The sequence below is a fragment of the Cyprinus carpio genome, chromosome A14 (genome assembly GCF_018340385.1).
Source record: "Cyprinus carpio isolate SPL01 chromosome A14, ASM1834038v1, whole genome shotgun sequence".
NCBI classification, from domain to species: Eukaryota; Metazoa; Chordata; class Actinopteri; order Cypriniformes; family Cyprinidae; genus Cyprinus; species Cyprinus carpio.
The window spans coordinates 11882054-11897598 of NC_056585.1; the positions used below are offsets into that span (position 1 = coordinate 11882054).

The 15545-nt window shown below is 35.3% G+C and overlaps 5 protein-coding genes across 13 annotated transcripts in view; 1 reads left to right on the plus strand and 4 right to left on the minus strand.

Moving 5' to 3' along the window:
- The window catches only part of LOC109065989 (bromodomain-containing protein 8-like), a 19634-nt gene extending 18941 nt beyond the window's left edge, over positions 1–693 (plus strand). For all 9 annotated transcript variants that reach the window (XM_042770632.1, XM_042770634.1, XM_042770635.1 and 6 more), the window contains one exon: positions 1–693. This exon is cut by the window's left edge. The gene's annotated coding sequence lies outside the window, so the exon portion shown is untranslated.
- Positions 1–15545, minus strand: part of LOC122133921 (SH2 domain-containing protein 4A-like) — a 956524-nt gene that overhangs the window by 819549 nt on the left and 121430 nt on the right. The window lies entirely within an intron of this gene.
- LOC109066939 (sorting nexin-25) overlaps positions 1–15545 on the minus strand; it is an 825452-nt gene that overhangs the window by 396601 nt on the left and 413306 nt on the right. The gene's annotated exons all lie outside the window — the stretch shown is intronic.
- Positions 701–2984, minus strand: LOC109052073 (DNA damage-inducible transcript 4-like protein). The gene is made up of 2 exons (XM_019069541.2): positions 2699–2984; positions 701–1831 (listed from the first exon to the last, which is right to left on the minus strand). Exons 1-2 carry the CDS (start codon positions 2853–2855, stop codon positions 1380–1382), a joined length of 609 nt encoding a protein of 202 aa, XP_018925086.2. The 5' UTR covers positions 2856–2984; the 3' UTR covers positions 701–1379.
- Positions 5590–14728, minus strand: sting1 (stimulator of interferon response cGAMP interactor 1). The gene is made up of 7 exons (XM_042770656.1): positions 14588–14728; positions 12748–12974; positions 12341–12515; positions 11715–11823; positions 9623–9846; positions 6559–6745; positions 5590–6419 (listed from the first exon to the last, which is right to left on the minus strand). Exons 2-7 carry the CDS (start codon positions 12972–12974, stop codon positions 6130–6132), a joined length of 1212 nt encoding a protein of 403 aa, XP_042626590.1. The 5' UTR covers positions 14588–14728; the 3' UTR covers positions 5590–6129.

Consider the following 15545-nt stretch of genomic DNA (forward strand, 5'->3'; position numbering starts at 1 on the left):
TACTCAATGCCTCTGTGGTTTGACACAGCAATTCAATCGTCTAATTACAGAAGGACACAAAAAGAAGGGACTTTTTAAAGGCTTGACCCTCTTTCACAGAAACCATTCGGTCCTAGACCTGAAAAACTGGTCAGGTGTGCTCTGAGACCAGACTCACGGCACAGGACAAACTGACCTTGTGTTTGTTTGAGTTTAGAGGAGTTGGTTAAAAGTTTGACTCGATGTCACAAATTAAGCTGTCATCACTGGCCTTTTAAAAAAGCTGAATGTACCACCTTCATGACCACTGGATGGTTAGAAATCAGGGTGTCATTTTCTAGAGCTGAGAATGAAACCTTACAAGCCATTGTTCAAGACAAAGATTACTATCGCCTTATCAGTTTGAGATGATGTGGAATGCTGAACGACGGAGGAAAGAGCAATAAAAGTAAGCTTTTTTTCTTCTATAGGAATGAAGGTGGATCCTAAGTTTCTTTAAACTTGATTTTTGCCCAGTCAGGATCATGGATGCTTTAGATTACAGTTAAAGGCCTACTGTACTATGTTCAGTTTGTTTTCGTTCTTTAAGTGAGACTTAATAATTTGGCATCTGTATGTTTAGAAAGAACATAGGTTTGTACAGGGTCTTTGTGTACAGTGTTTTTGTATATTGTGTCGTGAAATGTTTTAATAAAACATGAGAGTCTGCAATTACACGATGTTATTTTAAGAATAATTTATTCAACTTGTGCTTTCAAACAACAACTATTAGTACAAATGCTCCACTGGGAGGACAATACCAGCTTGTCCTGTTCAAAGTCACGAGAAAACACACTGATATCCATGAATGACGTCAGCGTACATCAGCCGCGTGATTCATACACAGTGTGAACCCTCCTATATCCCTGAACATCAGTAAACAATAGTGAAGAATCAAAACTGAACATTCTGTAGTCACACACCTAAAGATGATCTGATCACACGTGATGTGTATCAGAGCTTAAGATATGGTGATGCTTTGAGCTTTTACAACAATATAAAATCCCAGGTTATACAAGTTCTTCACAAGTTCTGGATCAGTGAGATTTCTTATCAATGAAATGAATACTTTTATTCAGCAAGGATGCACTGAATTTATCAAAACTGACAGTAAACATTATAATCTTAATGATCCTTTAAGCAATATATAATGCAGTATTATAACAACATAGCTCTTCATACTGTTAGAAATATCAGTTGCACAATATCAACTTTGAATTGAACATTATCTACATTTTAAACACCTTTCAGTAAACTCTGAAATACACTTATGTAACAGTTAGAAATAATGTGCAAAGTGAACTTTTCCTAAACTTGACCTCAGGCATTGTTTTCTCCTTTTTACTCTTAATACCACACGTTTAATCAAACTCAAGTACAGTAGGAGTGGCGGATGAGTAGAGTTTCTGTTTGATCAGTCGATATTCACGTCTGAGGCTCAAGACCTTCCCGCCTCCGAACAGGATCTTCAGCGGAGGCCATCCGCCCAGATCAGGCTGCAGGACCACCGAGACCTCGAAGGTCGGTGTGAGACTCTGATCGGGAATGATGGTGCCCAGCTTCAGTAGTGTGCCCTTGCTTTCCATGAACATGTGGATCAGCGCGCCTCGTATCCCACACGGCTCATCCGTGGATGAGCGCAGGATGTCTCCCGCCACACGTGCGGTCATGCGCCGGGGCAGACGCAGCTCCTGACAGCTCAGACTGGCTCCTTTGGCCTCATAGAGGCACTTCTCAATGCGTTTGGACAGATTGAGTTGAAGACACACTTCATTTTCTCCTTCCTCTTCCAAACTGCACTCGGATCCCAGACCTGTGAATGAGTAAATAGAAAGATTGTGTCAGGCTCAGCTGATCAGACAGGAACTTTACTCCTCAGCAGTTTGAGTGAGCGATGGCTCATTAGATTAGGATCAAGAAACTAACGCCGTCAGCCTGTAATACACTGCCATCAGCTGATCTAAGCTGTCATGGACCATGGACAGAAATAATATGTTGCAATTTTGGAAAACCGGAACAATATACATCCCTGCTCATATGACTAGCATCTAATCACGTCTAATGTAAAAGCCTTTAAACATTAAAAGGAAGATTTAATACATTTTGTTGTCATGCTATATGGGGTTAGTTGTCAGAATGGGAATATTCTGTCATTTTCAATATATATAAAAAAATTAATGTATAAAAAAAAACACGTGACAACTGGCATCAACATTCATTTGACTTTTTAGTTGATCTTTGCTTTAATGACATCCTTTGATCATTTTAAGTGATCCTTTGTTTTTAGTTGATATATCTATATATATATATTATATATTATATATATATACATTCCAAATATATATATATATATATATATCTATATATATATATATATATATATAATTATTATTCCAAATTATATATATATATATATATATATATATATATATATATTATATTATTCCAAATTAATATATATATATAATAAAAATTCCAAATTTATATATACTATATTTATTTAAAAATTCCAAATTTATATATATATATATATATATTATTCCAAATTAAGGAGGTTATTTAAAATCAACATGCAAAACCAAAACTTGACTTTATAGTTAGTGAGAAAGCGCGCCTGAGACAACTTGCCCCGGTTTCACCTAGAATTGCTGGTTTAGACAGACAGGAATGAGATACTTACTTAATGAGCTCTGTGCTTTCATGAGTCTGCCGCAGTGTTTGAGTTTGTCTCTGTCGGATCTGAAGTGCTGTAGAAAGCTCAGGTCCTCCGCTAGGTTTTCCTGCTCGCTCCTGACGGACATCCCGTTGGCGAACACGAGAGCTTGTGTATAGACCATCTTAACGTGATTTCCTCCGAGTGTTTCCCCGAGAGCTCGCCAAACTCTTCCACTGACTGCTTCTTTGTTCCGTCCATGAATGCGAGAGGCTGAGATGTGTTGCTCCTCTCACGGCAGCCTGTTTTATACTGAGCTCAGTGAGCTGTCTGTGATGTTGCATCAGCTGAAGTTTGTGGGATGGGCGACATGACGCAAAGCCGAGAGAGCTTAAATCAGACCAGACTGCGCGAGTACATGCAACCGAACCTGCTTCTTGCGAAATATATATATAGAGAGAGAGAGACCTTATATTTAAAAAAAAATGTTAAATGTTATATATTTCTATTATGGAAATTTTATATTTTACTATCTAACTAGTCACTATTTTTTAACCACCTTTAAGCTGTTTTATTATTATTATTATTATTCACTTAAATATAGTCGTGTAGTATTTTTCTAGTATTTTATGTTTTTTCTCTTTCAACCATTTTAATCATTTAACACTTTTTTATATAAAAATGCACTAAAATAATCCTACAATATTTATTATATTATTATTTAATTAATTAAGGTCATAAACAAGGCTAAACTGCTTTAATCAGTAGCAGACAATCATGGGAATATTATAGCAGTATTATTATTTATTTTATTGTATTATTTATTTATTGTATTTTATTTACTACTTCTTTTTTCCACAATTTTAATATACTTTTACCTTTTTTTTCGAAATTCACTAGTCCTTATTTATTTGTTTGTTTGTTTTACATGTAGTTGCTGAAATTGCTGAGACAGTTTTCATTTATAGCATGACAATTATTGGAATATTATGACATAATTTGAGACCTTTTGGTCAAAAAGAAAAACCTTACAAATACTGAAACAAAATGAATTATTATCCTACTAATTTATCATTGAGACAAAGAAATTAAGTGTGAAGGTTAATGACTTTAAAATAAACAGAAGTGCCTCTATATGTTTATTGTGACAGGTGATACAAATTGACCTCACACATGCAAATAAATGCTGATGAGCAGAACAAGTGTGCTGTACTAAACACATGATTTCTTTAAACTGATTCAGACAGTGTTAGATGAGGTGTGATTATTCACAGGTGACACTCACATGAGCAGAAAGATAAACACCGTGGTCAGTAAAATCCAGTTCAGCAGCCTTCTCTATGAAATGCGGATGACCCAGGAAACACGTTTACACTCTTACAATCTTACAGTCACTCTTTGAGGCCTTAATATTGCTGACTTCAGATTAGATTGAATTAAAAAAACAAACAGAACCTTTTTATCTGTTCAGTTCCTGTTTGCTAATTCTCCAGCTTTAACACACACACATATATACACACACACACACACACACACACACACACACACACACACACACACACACACACACACACACATATATATATATATGTGCGTGTGTAATTGAATATTATATATTTATAGGCTTAATAGTCTTTAAGCAAAATTGATTCTTTCCTTTTTTTTTGCTGACAGTTTTCACACAAAGTAAAGTAAATAAAACATAAATTAAATAGTACAATATATACCCAACGAAAGCTTTGGGTTTATCTGTGACTTAAGTCTGTCTGATCTGCTGCAGGTTTGATCTAGAAAGTGCTTTTACAGTCTTACTGCCATCATCAGCAACTGTCTGTCTGTCTCTGAGTCACGATGAGGGACTTTTCCTCATGACTTCATCTTTGTTCTCTGTCATTAACCAACCGGTCGCTGCTGTTACGTCACATGGCCCCACTCAAGTATGCAGAAATGGAGAACCATCTTACGATATATAATGAGGAACTAGTAAAGACTTCTGTAGAACCACCTTCCAAAATTTACATATTATGTAAATAAGAGGAAAATGAATGAACCACAGATCTCGTATATCTTTTACTGACTGGGTGAACAAGGAAGGAAGAGTAAACTATTTGGAAACTAAGTAACTTAAGTTTTTTTTTTTTTTGGTCCAAAGCTTTTCAAACATTGCTATAATATTTCCAGAATTGTCTTCTACAGATTAAAGTAATTTAGGCATATTTATGGCCTGATATTAATTGAGAAACTACATGTAGAATAAATAAATAAAAATGAATGAATGAATGTTATAACAGAACAAGGTGATACAGTGATTAAAAGCTGTGTTGAAAAAAATTGTAAATAAAATATTAAATAATATACTGAACAACAAAAAAGGTGATTGAATGATTACAAATATTTTTAATATATAATAATAAATATAATTTTCATGCAATTGTACATATATTTTCAAACATAATTATTCACTGTAAAAAGATGAGCAAATGTGCAGAGAGATAAACCATTCATAAAATTAACACCTGCTAGTTTTCATTTATCAATGTCAGATAAATCAATTTATCAATCCATCAGCCAAATTGCATCAGCCCAGCTTCAGAAACCTGATGGAGTTTATTACTTCATTAAAAAAATAAATAATGCTCAGCTAAATTGCAGAGCTTCAGAATAAGCACTTTATAAATTATAATTTCAAATTAGCTATATCAACAGAATAAGATATTTGATTTGTGGATAAATGTTACTTTAAAACATGTTAGTCATGGACAAGTAGTGTAGTGATCCGTCTTAAATTATTTCCAGTGTTATGAATCACCTCCATCATCATAACTTGTTTAAACTTGTTTCTCTCATTCATTGTAACTGTTCTGCTGCAGGACATGGAAAGTAACACAGTCAGTCAGAAGAGAGCTGTTTCATTGGAAGAAGCAAGGCAACTTTCAACAGCATTTATTAAGAATTAGTAGTTCTACAAAAAGTAAAAATAGTACACAGGAATATATAAATACGAAGACATTCATTTTAAGATTACCTTTTTTTATAGGCAAAAATACATTTTATTTGTTAGAGCAAAGTCTTTTCAGAACATTTTTATGTTTTTTAGGTGTTAGTAAGGCTGTATTTTCAACAATGATATATGTGTCACTGATGATTGCATAAAAACCTCTATATAATATCAAAATGTGTAAATAAATGATGCTACATTTAATACATGTGCACATTTATTTGTGGCACAGGTGTCCAAATTCATTTTGAGGTCATTGAAATGTGTTCAGGCAGGGTTATTGTCATTAACTAAAATTCTAAACAAAAACATTACAATTGCTTAAAATTAGCATTAACTTAAATAAAATAAAATTTAACACAGCAAGAAAATAAGGCTGGTTATGAGCAGCTGATTTAATGGATTCTTAAATATTATTATTACATCAAAGTCAATTAAATAATTCTAGGAACTCATGAACTCAATCCCATCTCCTGGCATTAGGCTGGTTAAAATGATCAGTGGTCTCCACTGGTTCAGATCTTAAAGATTGTGGTTGGCTGAACATGAGGGTGGGGTTGCTGCTCACTGGATCTTCTGGGAAAGTGCCACGCAGTGCACCATTAAAATTCCCAACTGGACCCTCTTCTGGAACAGGATGGACTTCATTTGGTGGCTCTTGGATGGGATCCATGTAAATCTCTCCATCTTCCTGTTTCAGGTGCTGGATGATCTCTCTGGAGAGGTAATGAGGGTCACCTGTGTGCTCATCTGAAAAAACAGTTGTATGGAGACTGAGATGAACCACTGTAGGAATTATATAGTCTATTTCAAACTCTAAAAGACTGCATTTTGATCATTTCAGGGACAAGACTGAAAAGCCTTTCATTAAAATGAATGAAATTCTGACCGTTGAGCAGGACAAGCCGGTAACGGTTCCGGCACTCCAGAGAATTTTCCAGAATTTGGCTGAGGGTTCTGTAAAACAACAGGACCTGCTGTTTTCGTTCTCTTTCTCCAAACCCTGCACTGCTCTCATGGGACATCTGATACAGGGTCAGCAGTGGTGTGGCATATTCCAGAACACAGCTAAATGCCTAGGAACAGGAACACAAAAAAGGTTGGACCGTAGATTTATTTTCAGTGCCTCTACAGTTTTTTAGTCATAAGGAGATGCTGTTTTGACAGCTACATGTTTGTGTTGCTGCATCCCAGTTTGCATATTATCCATCCTACTATATATATATATATATATATATATATATATATCATTATCATTATTATTATTATAGCTACTTTTCATTAACTTGAATAATAAATAACAATTAACAAAAACTATAAATATTTGTAAACGCAAGAAAAATAATGATAAAAATGACAAAATACAACAGAATGAGTATAACTTTAACTACAATTCTATTGAAAACAAAAATATCTACAGGTCCAAAAAATTAGCATATTGTGATAAAAGTTCATTATTTTCCATAATGTAATGATAAAAATTAAACTTTCATATATTTTAGATTCATTGCACACCAACTGAAATATTTCAGGTCTTTTATTGTTTTAATACTGATGATTTTGGCATACAGCTCATGAAAACCCAAAATTCCTATCTCAAAAAATTAGCATATTTCATCCCGACCAATAAAAGAAAAGTGTTTTTTTAATACAAAAAAGTCAAACCTTCAAATAATTATGTTCAGTTATGCACTCAATACTTGGTCGGGAATCCTTTTGCAGAAATGACTGCTTCAATGCGGCGTGGCATGGCGGCAATCAGCCTGTGGCACTGCTGAGGTGTTATGGAGGCCCAGGATGCTTCAATAGCGGCCTTAAGCTCATCCAGAGTGTTTGGTCTTGCGTCTCTCAACTTTCTCTTCACAATATCCCACAGATTCTCTATGGGGTTCAGGTCAGGAGAGTTGGCAGGCCAATTGAGCACAGTAATACCATGGTCAGTAAACCATTTACCAGTGGTTTTGGCACTGTGAGCAGGTGCCAGGTCGTGCTGAAAAACGAAATCTTCATCTCCATGAAGCTTTCAGCAGATGGAAGCATGAAGTGCTCCAAAATCTCCTGATAGCTAGCTGCATTGACCCTGCCCTTGATAAAACACAGTGGACCAACACCAGCAGGCTGACATGGCACCCCAGACCATCACTGACTGTGGGTACTTGACACTGGACTTCAGGCATTTTGGCATTTCCTTCTCCCCAGTCTTCCTCCAGACTCTGGCACCTTGATTTCCGAATGACATGCAAAATTTGCTTTCATCCGAAAAAAAGTACTTTGGACCACTGAGCAACAGTCCCAGTGCTGCTTCTCTGTAGCCCAGGTCAGGCGCTTCTGCCGCTGTTTTCTGGTTCAAAAAAGCACATGCCTGTGCACGGTGGCTCTGGATGTTTCTACTCCAGACTCAGTCCACTGCTTCCCGCAGGTCCCACCAAGGTCTGGAATCGGTCCCTTCTCCACAATCTTCCTCAGGGTCCGGTCACCTCTTCTCGTTGTGCAGCGTTTTTTGCCAAACTTTTTCCTTCCCACAGACTTCCCACTGAGGTGCCTTGATACAGCACTCTGGGAACAGCCTATTCGTTCAGAAATTTCTTTCTGTGTCTTACCCTCTCGCTTGAGGGTGTTCAATGATGGCCTTCTGGACAACAGTCAGGTCGGCAGTCTTACCCATGATTGCGGTTTTGAGTAATGAACCAGGCTGGGAGTTTTTAAAAGCCTCAGGAATCTTTTGCAGGTGTTTTGGAATTAATTAGTTGATTCAGATGATTAGGTTAATAGCTCGTTTAGAGAACCTTTTCATGATATGCTAATTTTTTGAGATAGGAATTTTGGGTTTTCATGAGCTGTATGCCAAAATCATCAGTATTAAAACAATAAAAAGACCTGAAATATTTCAGTCGGTGTGGCAATGAATCTAAAATATATGAAAGTTTAATTTTTATCATTACATTATGGAAAATAATGAACTTTTTCACAATATGCTAATTTTTTGAGAAGGACCTGTATTTCAAAATATTATAATGATGCTAAAATAACACTGAAACAAAACGAAAATATAACGAAGATTGCTAAATACTCTTGCTTTGGACATTTCCAGTTGGTGAAGAATATACAAGATCAAAGCTGCCACAGTTGTCTTTCAATTTGTAAACATAAACTTTAAGTAACAATATAATTTAATGCAATTAATTTATTTTAAGGCAATTTATGTTATCTTGGAACAATTTATATTTGTCTAAATGTAATTACAAGTTTTTGGGCATAAACATTTAGATGGTTTTGAAGAAAAAGTGAAACATTAATTCAGTTATGTGTGTGCTAGTGATTGGTGTTTTTTGAAGCTTCGAATCCTTTGTGGATCATTTGTTGATTCAGAGTTGAGTATCAAACTGCCAAAGCCATGTGATTTCAGTAAAAAAGGCTTTGTTACACCACAACTGTGTCGAAACGTTTCAAAATTTCAGTGGTTTGCTGCTAGGGTGTGATTCTGTGAGCCCATGAATCAGTGTCAATACCTGATCTCAGATCTGTTTGATAAGACATTTTTAAAGACACATTTTTTATAATAAAAAGGAGTTGTTCATTGTCTATTAGCCTGAATAACCAAGCTTTCCATAAAACAAACAAAACAAGCTCTACAGTTTAATAAAATAACACTAATTGTGAAGACAGTTTTAATGTTATTAGATTGGATTTAATAGATAACGCTTTTAATTAAACATTTGCAATTGGTTTGTAAAAGGAGTTTTTATGCATGTTTTCATTGCATTTACACCATTCTGACCAGCAGGAATGAATCAAAGGACAGACTTGTGCTAGTTTAAATGCTAGCTGTGTATTATCATATCTTTGCAATGTTTTTTGTTTGTTTGTTTGTTTGTTTGTTTTTTTAAGTTCTTGATCATTTCCAGTATTAAATGAATTATATTACCAGTAATGCAGTACCAGCATTAGCCCACCTCATTGTTGTGGGTGATCTTGTAGACACTGTTCTTGTAGCTACGTTTCCGCACCCCTGCTGTGTCCCGCTCCAGTTCTGGAAGGTTTTCGTGGAAGACAACATTAGTGTCCTCCTCTTCAGGTTTGGATGGAACCTTTGCGTTGAGGGGTAGAAGGATATGTAGACGTGGAGAGCTCAGTTTCCCCTTGGTGGAGGAATACCGGCTGACCTTGTTCTGTAAATCTGCAGGTGAAAGAACATAAAAGCGAAAATAGAAAGTGAGCAGAAGCTTTCACATGATTGGGTAGGTTTTACAGCTCAGGGTCATCATTTAATCACACAATCACACATCATTTAATCACACAAGTCGGCCAACTTGCAACCCCTGTTGCTTAAGACCACCCTCCTTTTGGCTTTAGCATAAGTTAAGTGAGTCGGTGACCTACAAGCACTGTCAGTCAGAGCTTACTATTTTGAGTTTGGGCCTAAAGACTGTAGAGTCGTCCTCAAATCAAGAAACAGCTATGTGCTGAAAGTGCTCTCCGTTTAGAGCACAAGTCATCACTATGGTGGCCATATGCGCCGTTCAGACAGGACACGTCCCGGCCAGGATTTTAATATTGCCTAAAATATCCAGGTTTAGGCTATTTGCACTGTGCAGGTCGATCATTATGATATTCATGAGAGCTAGACAGCTCCTTATGCTTTCGAATAGCTCTCGCACCTACTTTGGTATCTTTTTTGATCGGTGTGAAGTCAAATGAATGAACAAACACGTGCGCCTATTTGCATCGCTTTGATCATTCCCTGTTGATCTCCCCTTTCCACATGCAGACCCACGATTGGTCGATTATGTACAATACCTGCATGTTATTGATCAAACTGCTTTGGATGTTTTAGGCAATATTAAAATCCTGGCCAGGACATGTCCCGTATGAACAGCGCATATGGCCACCCTAGTCATCACACTTTTAGCACTCCCCAATCCAGATATTGAACAGTTTCCCCATAAGCATGTCAATGCGACGCTCATTTCCTTATCTCAGGGAACTGTTAGTAACCTTAGCATTCTCATTTATGCACTTTCTGCAAAAATCTCCCTTGATGTTACACAAAAAAGAAGTCATACAGATTTAGAACAACACAATGCTAGGCTGTTAGGCTAAACTATTCTAGTTTTCAATACACAACATTCATGGATTCGGCAGACACTTTTTTCCAAAGACTTATATTGCATTCAAGGTATACATTGCATTAGTTAATTCCCTGGGAATTTAACCCATAATCTTGGCATGACTAGCACCATGCTCTATTGTTTGAGCTACAGAAATAGATCTTAGTCAGTTTTGATGCCATATTGAATTTAACGTGACTGAAACTGAGGCTGTGAGGGATAGGCTTACAGTCTTTTTAATGGTACACACTGTACAAAGGTCCTATATCACGTAATTTTCACAACTTACAATTTTCAAAACTGTTTTATGGACTACTGAAAGTTTTTAGAACAATCATTTAACAATGTTGTTAAACAACAGTACAATACATTGAACATACTGTATTTCTGTCCCTCACAGCCTTGTTTCCATTCCTGTCAAAAATCAAATACGGCGCTACCATGAGTAAGGTCTATGCATTTACATTTATTCATTAAGATGCTTTTATCCAAAACAACTTACAATTTAGAAATACAACAAGCAGTTAATCACTGGAAGTGCTCATAATACAAGATCTTTCTGATGTTGTGCAGTGCAAACATGCAAGATCAAGCGGTTTTTGCAATGTGGTCTTTGAAAGTCAGCTGATCATCAATGATTACACCAAGATTTCTGACCAAACTTGGTGGGGTAATTGTTGATGATCCTAGTTGGTCTATGTAGCTAACTACTACATGACAGCTTCTTATTACTCTGTGGGATCTCACAAGAATAATTTTATCTTTACTCTTAATTATTTGCTGGCTTTTTAATGAATGTAAGTTACAGCTATGAAGTGAATAATAAATCCAGCTATTTAGTTAGCAGCCTTTGAGTAAACCTTGTGTCATTACTGCCCCCTAGAGACCTAGACGAGTATCGTCTCCCAGTAGAGAGAGGGCTAATTAACGAATGTACCTGGAAGGACAAATTTGAGGTAGCCGGTATAGAAAGACCAGGCTAAACCATGTGCCACATTCATCTTCTTCATTTCACAGATTTCTGAGATCTCAACTGGAGCAGGGCCCTGCAAACATATACAAATACTTTTTATTTTACTTGTTTTTTTTTTTTTTTTTTTTTTTTTTTGTCAGTTATTTTACTTTTATTTTTGATCATCATCAACAATGTTGCAGTATAAACACATAGTTGTTTGTAAGAAATTATAACTGAAATTGAGTGAGATTTTTGTGGAGATAAATGTGTGGCTGGAATGGGAATTTTAGCATCTAAAATCATTCTGAAGATAAGAACAGTGAACCAAGCTGTTGTGTAGGATGACATTGTGTAATATTGAATATTAAGAACAATTTATAAATCAAAAAAATGAGGTGTGGTTTTAGTTGAAAACCTTAGCTGAAGAGAAAGACTGCTATTGCACACTCAGTGCAGAATCAACTCTGTAGACCACTTGAAAATCATTAAAAATTTAAGTTGCTGTGCAGCATTGCAGACTGTTCTTTTAGCATGTAACTGAACCAGCTGAACAAGTAAGTACTGAATATTGTTCACATAATCTTTTGATTTAGACATATTTATCTTACCAGAACCCCCAAGCATTTGAGTAGCAGGTAAACGGCGCACATGAGGGCCATGGTACTCCACTGCTCTTCAGAGAAACTCCACCCCAACTTTAGCATCAGGAATATTGCACACATTCCTAAAATGACACGCCCACTAAAGCAAGCTTGAAAGGTCTCAATTGTTCTGCCATGATACCTGAAAAAGAGCATATTATAAAATGAAGTAATAATTTTTTTAATACTTTCATCCAACACTATATGGTTTCATGAAGAACCTTTAATATCCATAGTTTTCCATTCCACAAAATAGTGGAAAATGGTTCTTTAGATTTTTTAAATGTTTTCCAAAATAAAGTATATATATATTACATTCTGCAGCTAAATTGCATAATGCAAGGACATACAAAGTATACAATTTCTTTTCTAACCTTTGTCTTGAATGGAATAGCCACTCCTCTGCAAACAAGCACATACTGTGAATAAACATTGCTACTGTGATGCAAAAAGTGATCATTCCAGTTCTCTCAATGAACTTGTCAGAGTCCAGCAGCCAAGCAAACAGCAGAGTAAGAAGCCCCAGTCCACCAGTACACACCACTGGCAACCTGCTGCGCGCTCTGGGGACCAGACTGTCCTCTCCCATCACACCTGACATCTGAACACATCACATTCACAGTGTAGACATCAGCCACTTATTGATTCAACAGATTCAACTGGTGTCATGCCTTCATTAATTTCATATATATATATATATATATATATATATATATATATATATATATATATATATATATATATATATATATATATAAAATTAAATTTAATTCATTAAATGTACAAATCAACAGTTACTCTTTTAACTTTTGCCGGCTCTGAGACACTTGCTTAGTATTTCTCCTGCTCTTTTCCTAACAAAAAAATAAAAAATAAATGATTAATTACTGAACAAAAGCTTCAAGTAAAGCCTGATTATTTCAGGGGCCTTGTCACAAGTCCATTATTTTTTAATTTCTCTTACTTTTGCTATATTTTCACCCTTAAAACAATGGTATTCCTCTTGTACCACTGTCCTCTTTTTTGCAACAACATTTTATCACTTTGATAAGAAAATCTTATTTTCCTGAATAATTTAGCTTGAGAGCTTGAGATGAAATATGGGACAATTATTTTCGTTTATGGTTAATATTTTAATATGATTATTATTTATTCAGGACATCTAAAATGAAATTAGCCTTAGCAAGACAGTTGGACGTTTTATTCCAAAAAATGTTCAAAATGTTATTTCTTTTAAATACAATACAGAATTTAAGATGTAGATTAAATGTTTACGGTTTTATAAACACAACATGCATTACAGAATTTCCCTGTGATGCATTATAGAAACATTAAACTCAAGTTAGATGTTCTTTGATATGACTGTTCATAGTTAAATAAACACCTATCTACCTCTAAATCTATTTCTATTGTGCTTTTACACTTTTAAATTCCAGAGAAATTCTACTTTTAATTTCATTTCTGAATTGGTTCTTGGTTTGGACTTTTTTTTTTTTCTTCTCAACACAGTGTTATATTACAGCTGTGCAGATTGCATCATATACATTACCTAGGTTTACGGGAAAACGCAAGTTTCACAATAATGAATGCCACTCCTTGTTTTGCCACTGTCTTCTCTAAAGCTTCATTTGGATATACAAATATAATTTACCAGAGCTGGTTTACATTTAACCCAGATTTGAAAGATAGAGAACTTCACCTTATAAAGACACTGTACAGACAACACAAACCACAAATGAGGGGAAAAACTGCTGCAGCTGTGTGAGCACCTGCTGCTTTATTTCGATACCCAACTGTAGTACGCACAGAAATCTAACCCTGACATGTACAAAACATCCTAAAGATAAAAAATATATATATTTTTTGAAAAATATTTTTCTTTTATCTGTCCCCCTTTACAGAAAGTTTGTCATGCCACCACTGACCAGAGGGAACGTTTAGCTAATAAACTGAGTTAAATGCAATGTTTAAAAAAAAATGTTAATAAAACTGTATTGTAAGTTTAAACATGTACAGTGGTCCCCAAAAAATATTTGGACTCTTAAGCCACATTTATGAATGTCAATGCATCAGATAAAGTGTTTTAAAATTAGGCTTGTGCTATCCTTTACCTATTACTCACTTGCTTTTGATATTTTGCCCTGTAATACAGTTACTGTACATTCAAAATTATAAGGCTGATTCTAAGAAATGATAATACATGTTCAAGCTTACCTTAAATTAGCTTTGATTGTGACCAGTTTGATTTTTATTCTCTCTCGTCCGTGCAATCTTCTGATCTCTCTCTCATCCGCTTTGAATTTATTGCCTGGTTTTGTCTTCGCTTTCACAACACACCTTATTTCTTTGTCTGGCCACATTCACTTTCACTTTCAGTAATGGAAATATTTATAAATAAATTCATGAAAAATACAGTAAAAATTTTAAGAATATAAATATTTAATAATTATACAAATTAAAAAAGTATTAAACAGTATAAATATTTAACATATTAAGAGTCCATATTTATAGGGAATTACAATGGGTCCATAACTCTAAGACCACATTGAAAATCTGGGACTCAAACCTGCAAATATTTTAATGCTTAATTTAAGATGAAAAAGCAATGATTTGCACTTTAGGTCACTAATCAAATAAGTACATTTATGATACTGATAATGTGAACTGTACCGATGGTCAGAACAAGTCCTTCCAGTCAGCTCCAGATCGTTCAGTGACTCTTTCTGCAGGTTAAATCTCTATAACAGTAGGTGGCGTCAGGTGATGTCAAGTCTTAATGATTTAGTTGAATGAATGCCTTCATAATGATTAATTTAGGTACAAAATAAGCAACTACCCTAAAAAGTGGGTAGTTCAACTGAATCGTTCAAAAACATTGGTTCATTGAAGAAAGAAACAATCAGCTGTCCTAATAAGTGAGTCACTGTCCTTATGAATGAGTCACTGAATCATTCATTCAACGGTTCGTTCTACGAAAGCAGCCCAGAAACAAAAGAGTCATTGAATCATTCATTCAGCAGATTTGTTCAAAAACACTACTGGTTCATTCAAGAACCAAACAAGCAACTATTCTAATAAGTGAGTCTTGAATCATTCTTTCAACCGATTTGTTCCAAAAAGAGGATTTCTCCAGAAATGAAAGCGACTGTCCTTATGAGTCACTGAATCTTTT

What these genes read in the sequence shown, in the direction of transcription:
- LOC109052073 (XM_019069541.2), bottom strand. Translation starts at nt 2,855, where the DNA reads ATGGTCTATACACAAGCTCTCGTGTTCGCCAACGGGATGTCCGTCAGG. An exon ending in GAAAGCACAGAGCTCATTAA is followed by an intron (nt 1,832 to 2,698) that starts GTAAGTATCTCA and finishes ACTCATTCACAG; the next exon opens with GTCTGGGATCCGAGTGCAGT.
- sting1 (XM_042770656.1), bottom strand. Translation starts at nt 12,974, where the DNA reads ATGTCAGGTGTGATGGGAGAGGACAGTCTGGTCCCCAGAGCGCGCAGC. An exon ending in CCTCAAATTTGTCCTTCCAG is followed by an intron (nt 9,847 to 11,714) that starts GTACATTCGTTA and finishes TTTCACCTGCAG; the next exon opens with ATTTACAGAACAAGGTCAGC. An exon ending in CCGGCTTGTCCTGCTCAACG is followed by an intron (nt 6,420 to 6,558) that starts GTCAGAATTTCA and finishes CTGTTTTTTCAG; the next exon opens with ATGAGCACACAGGTGACCCT.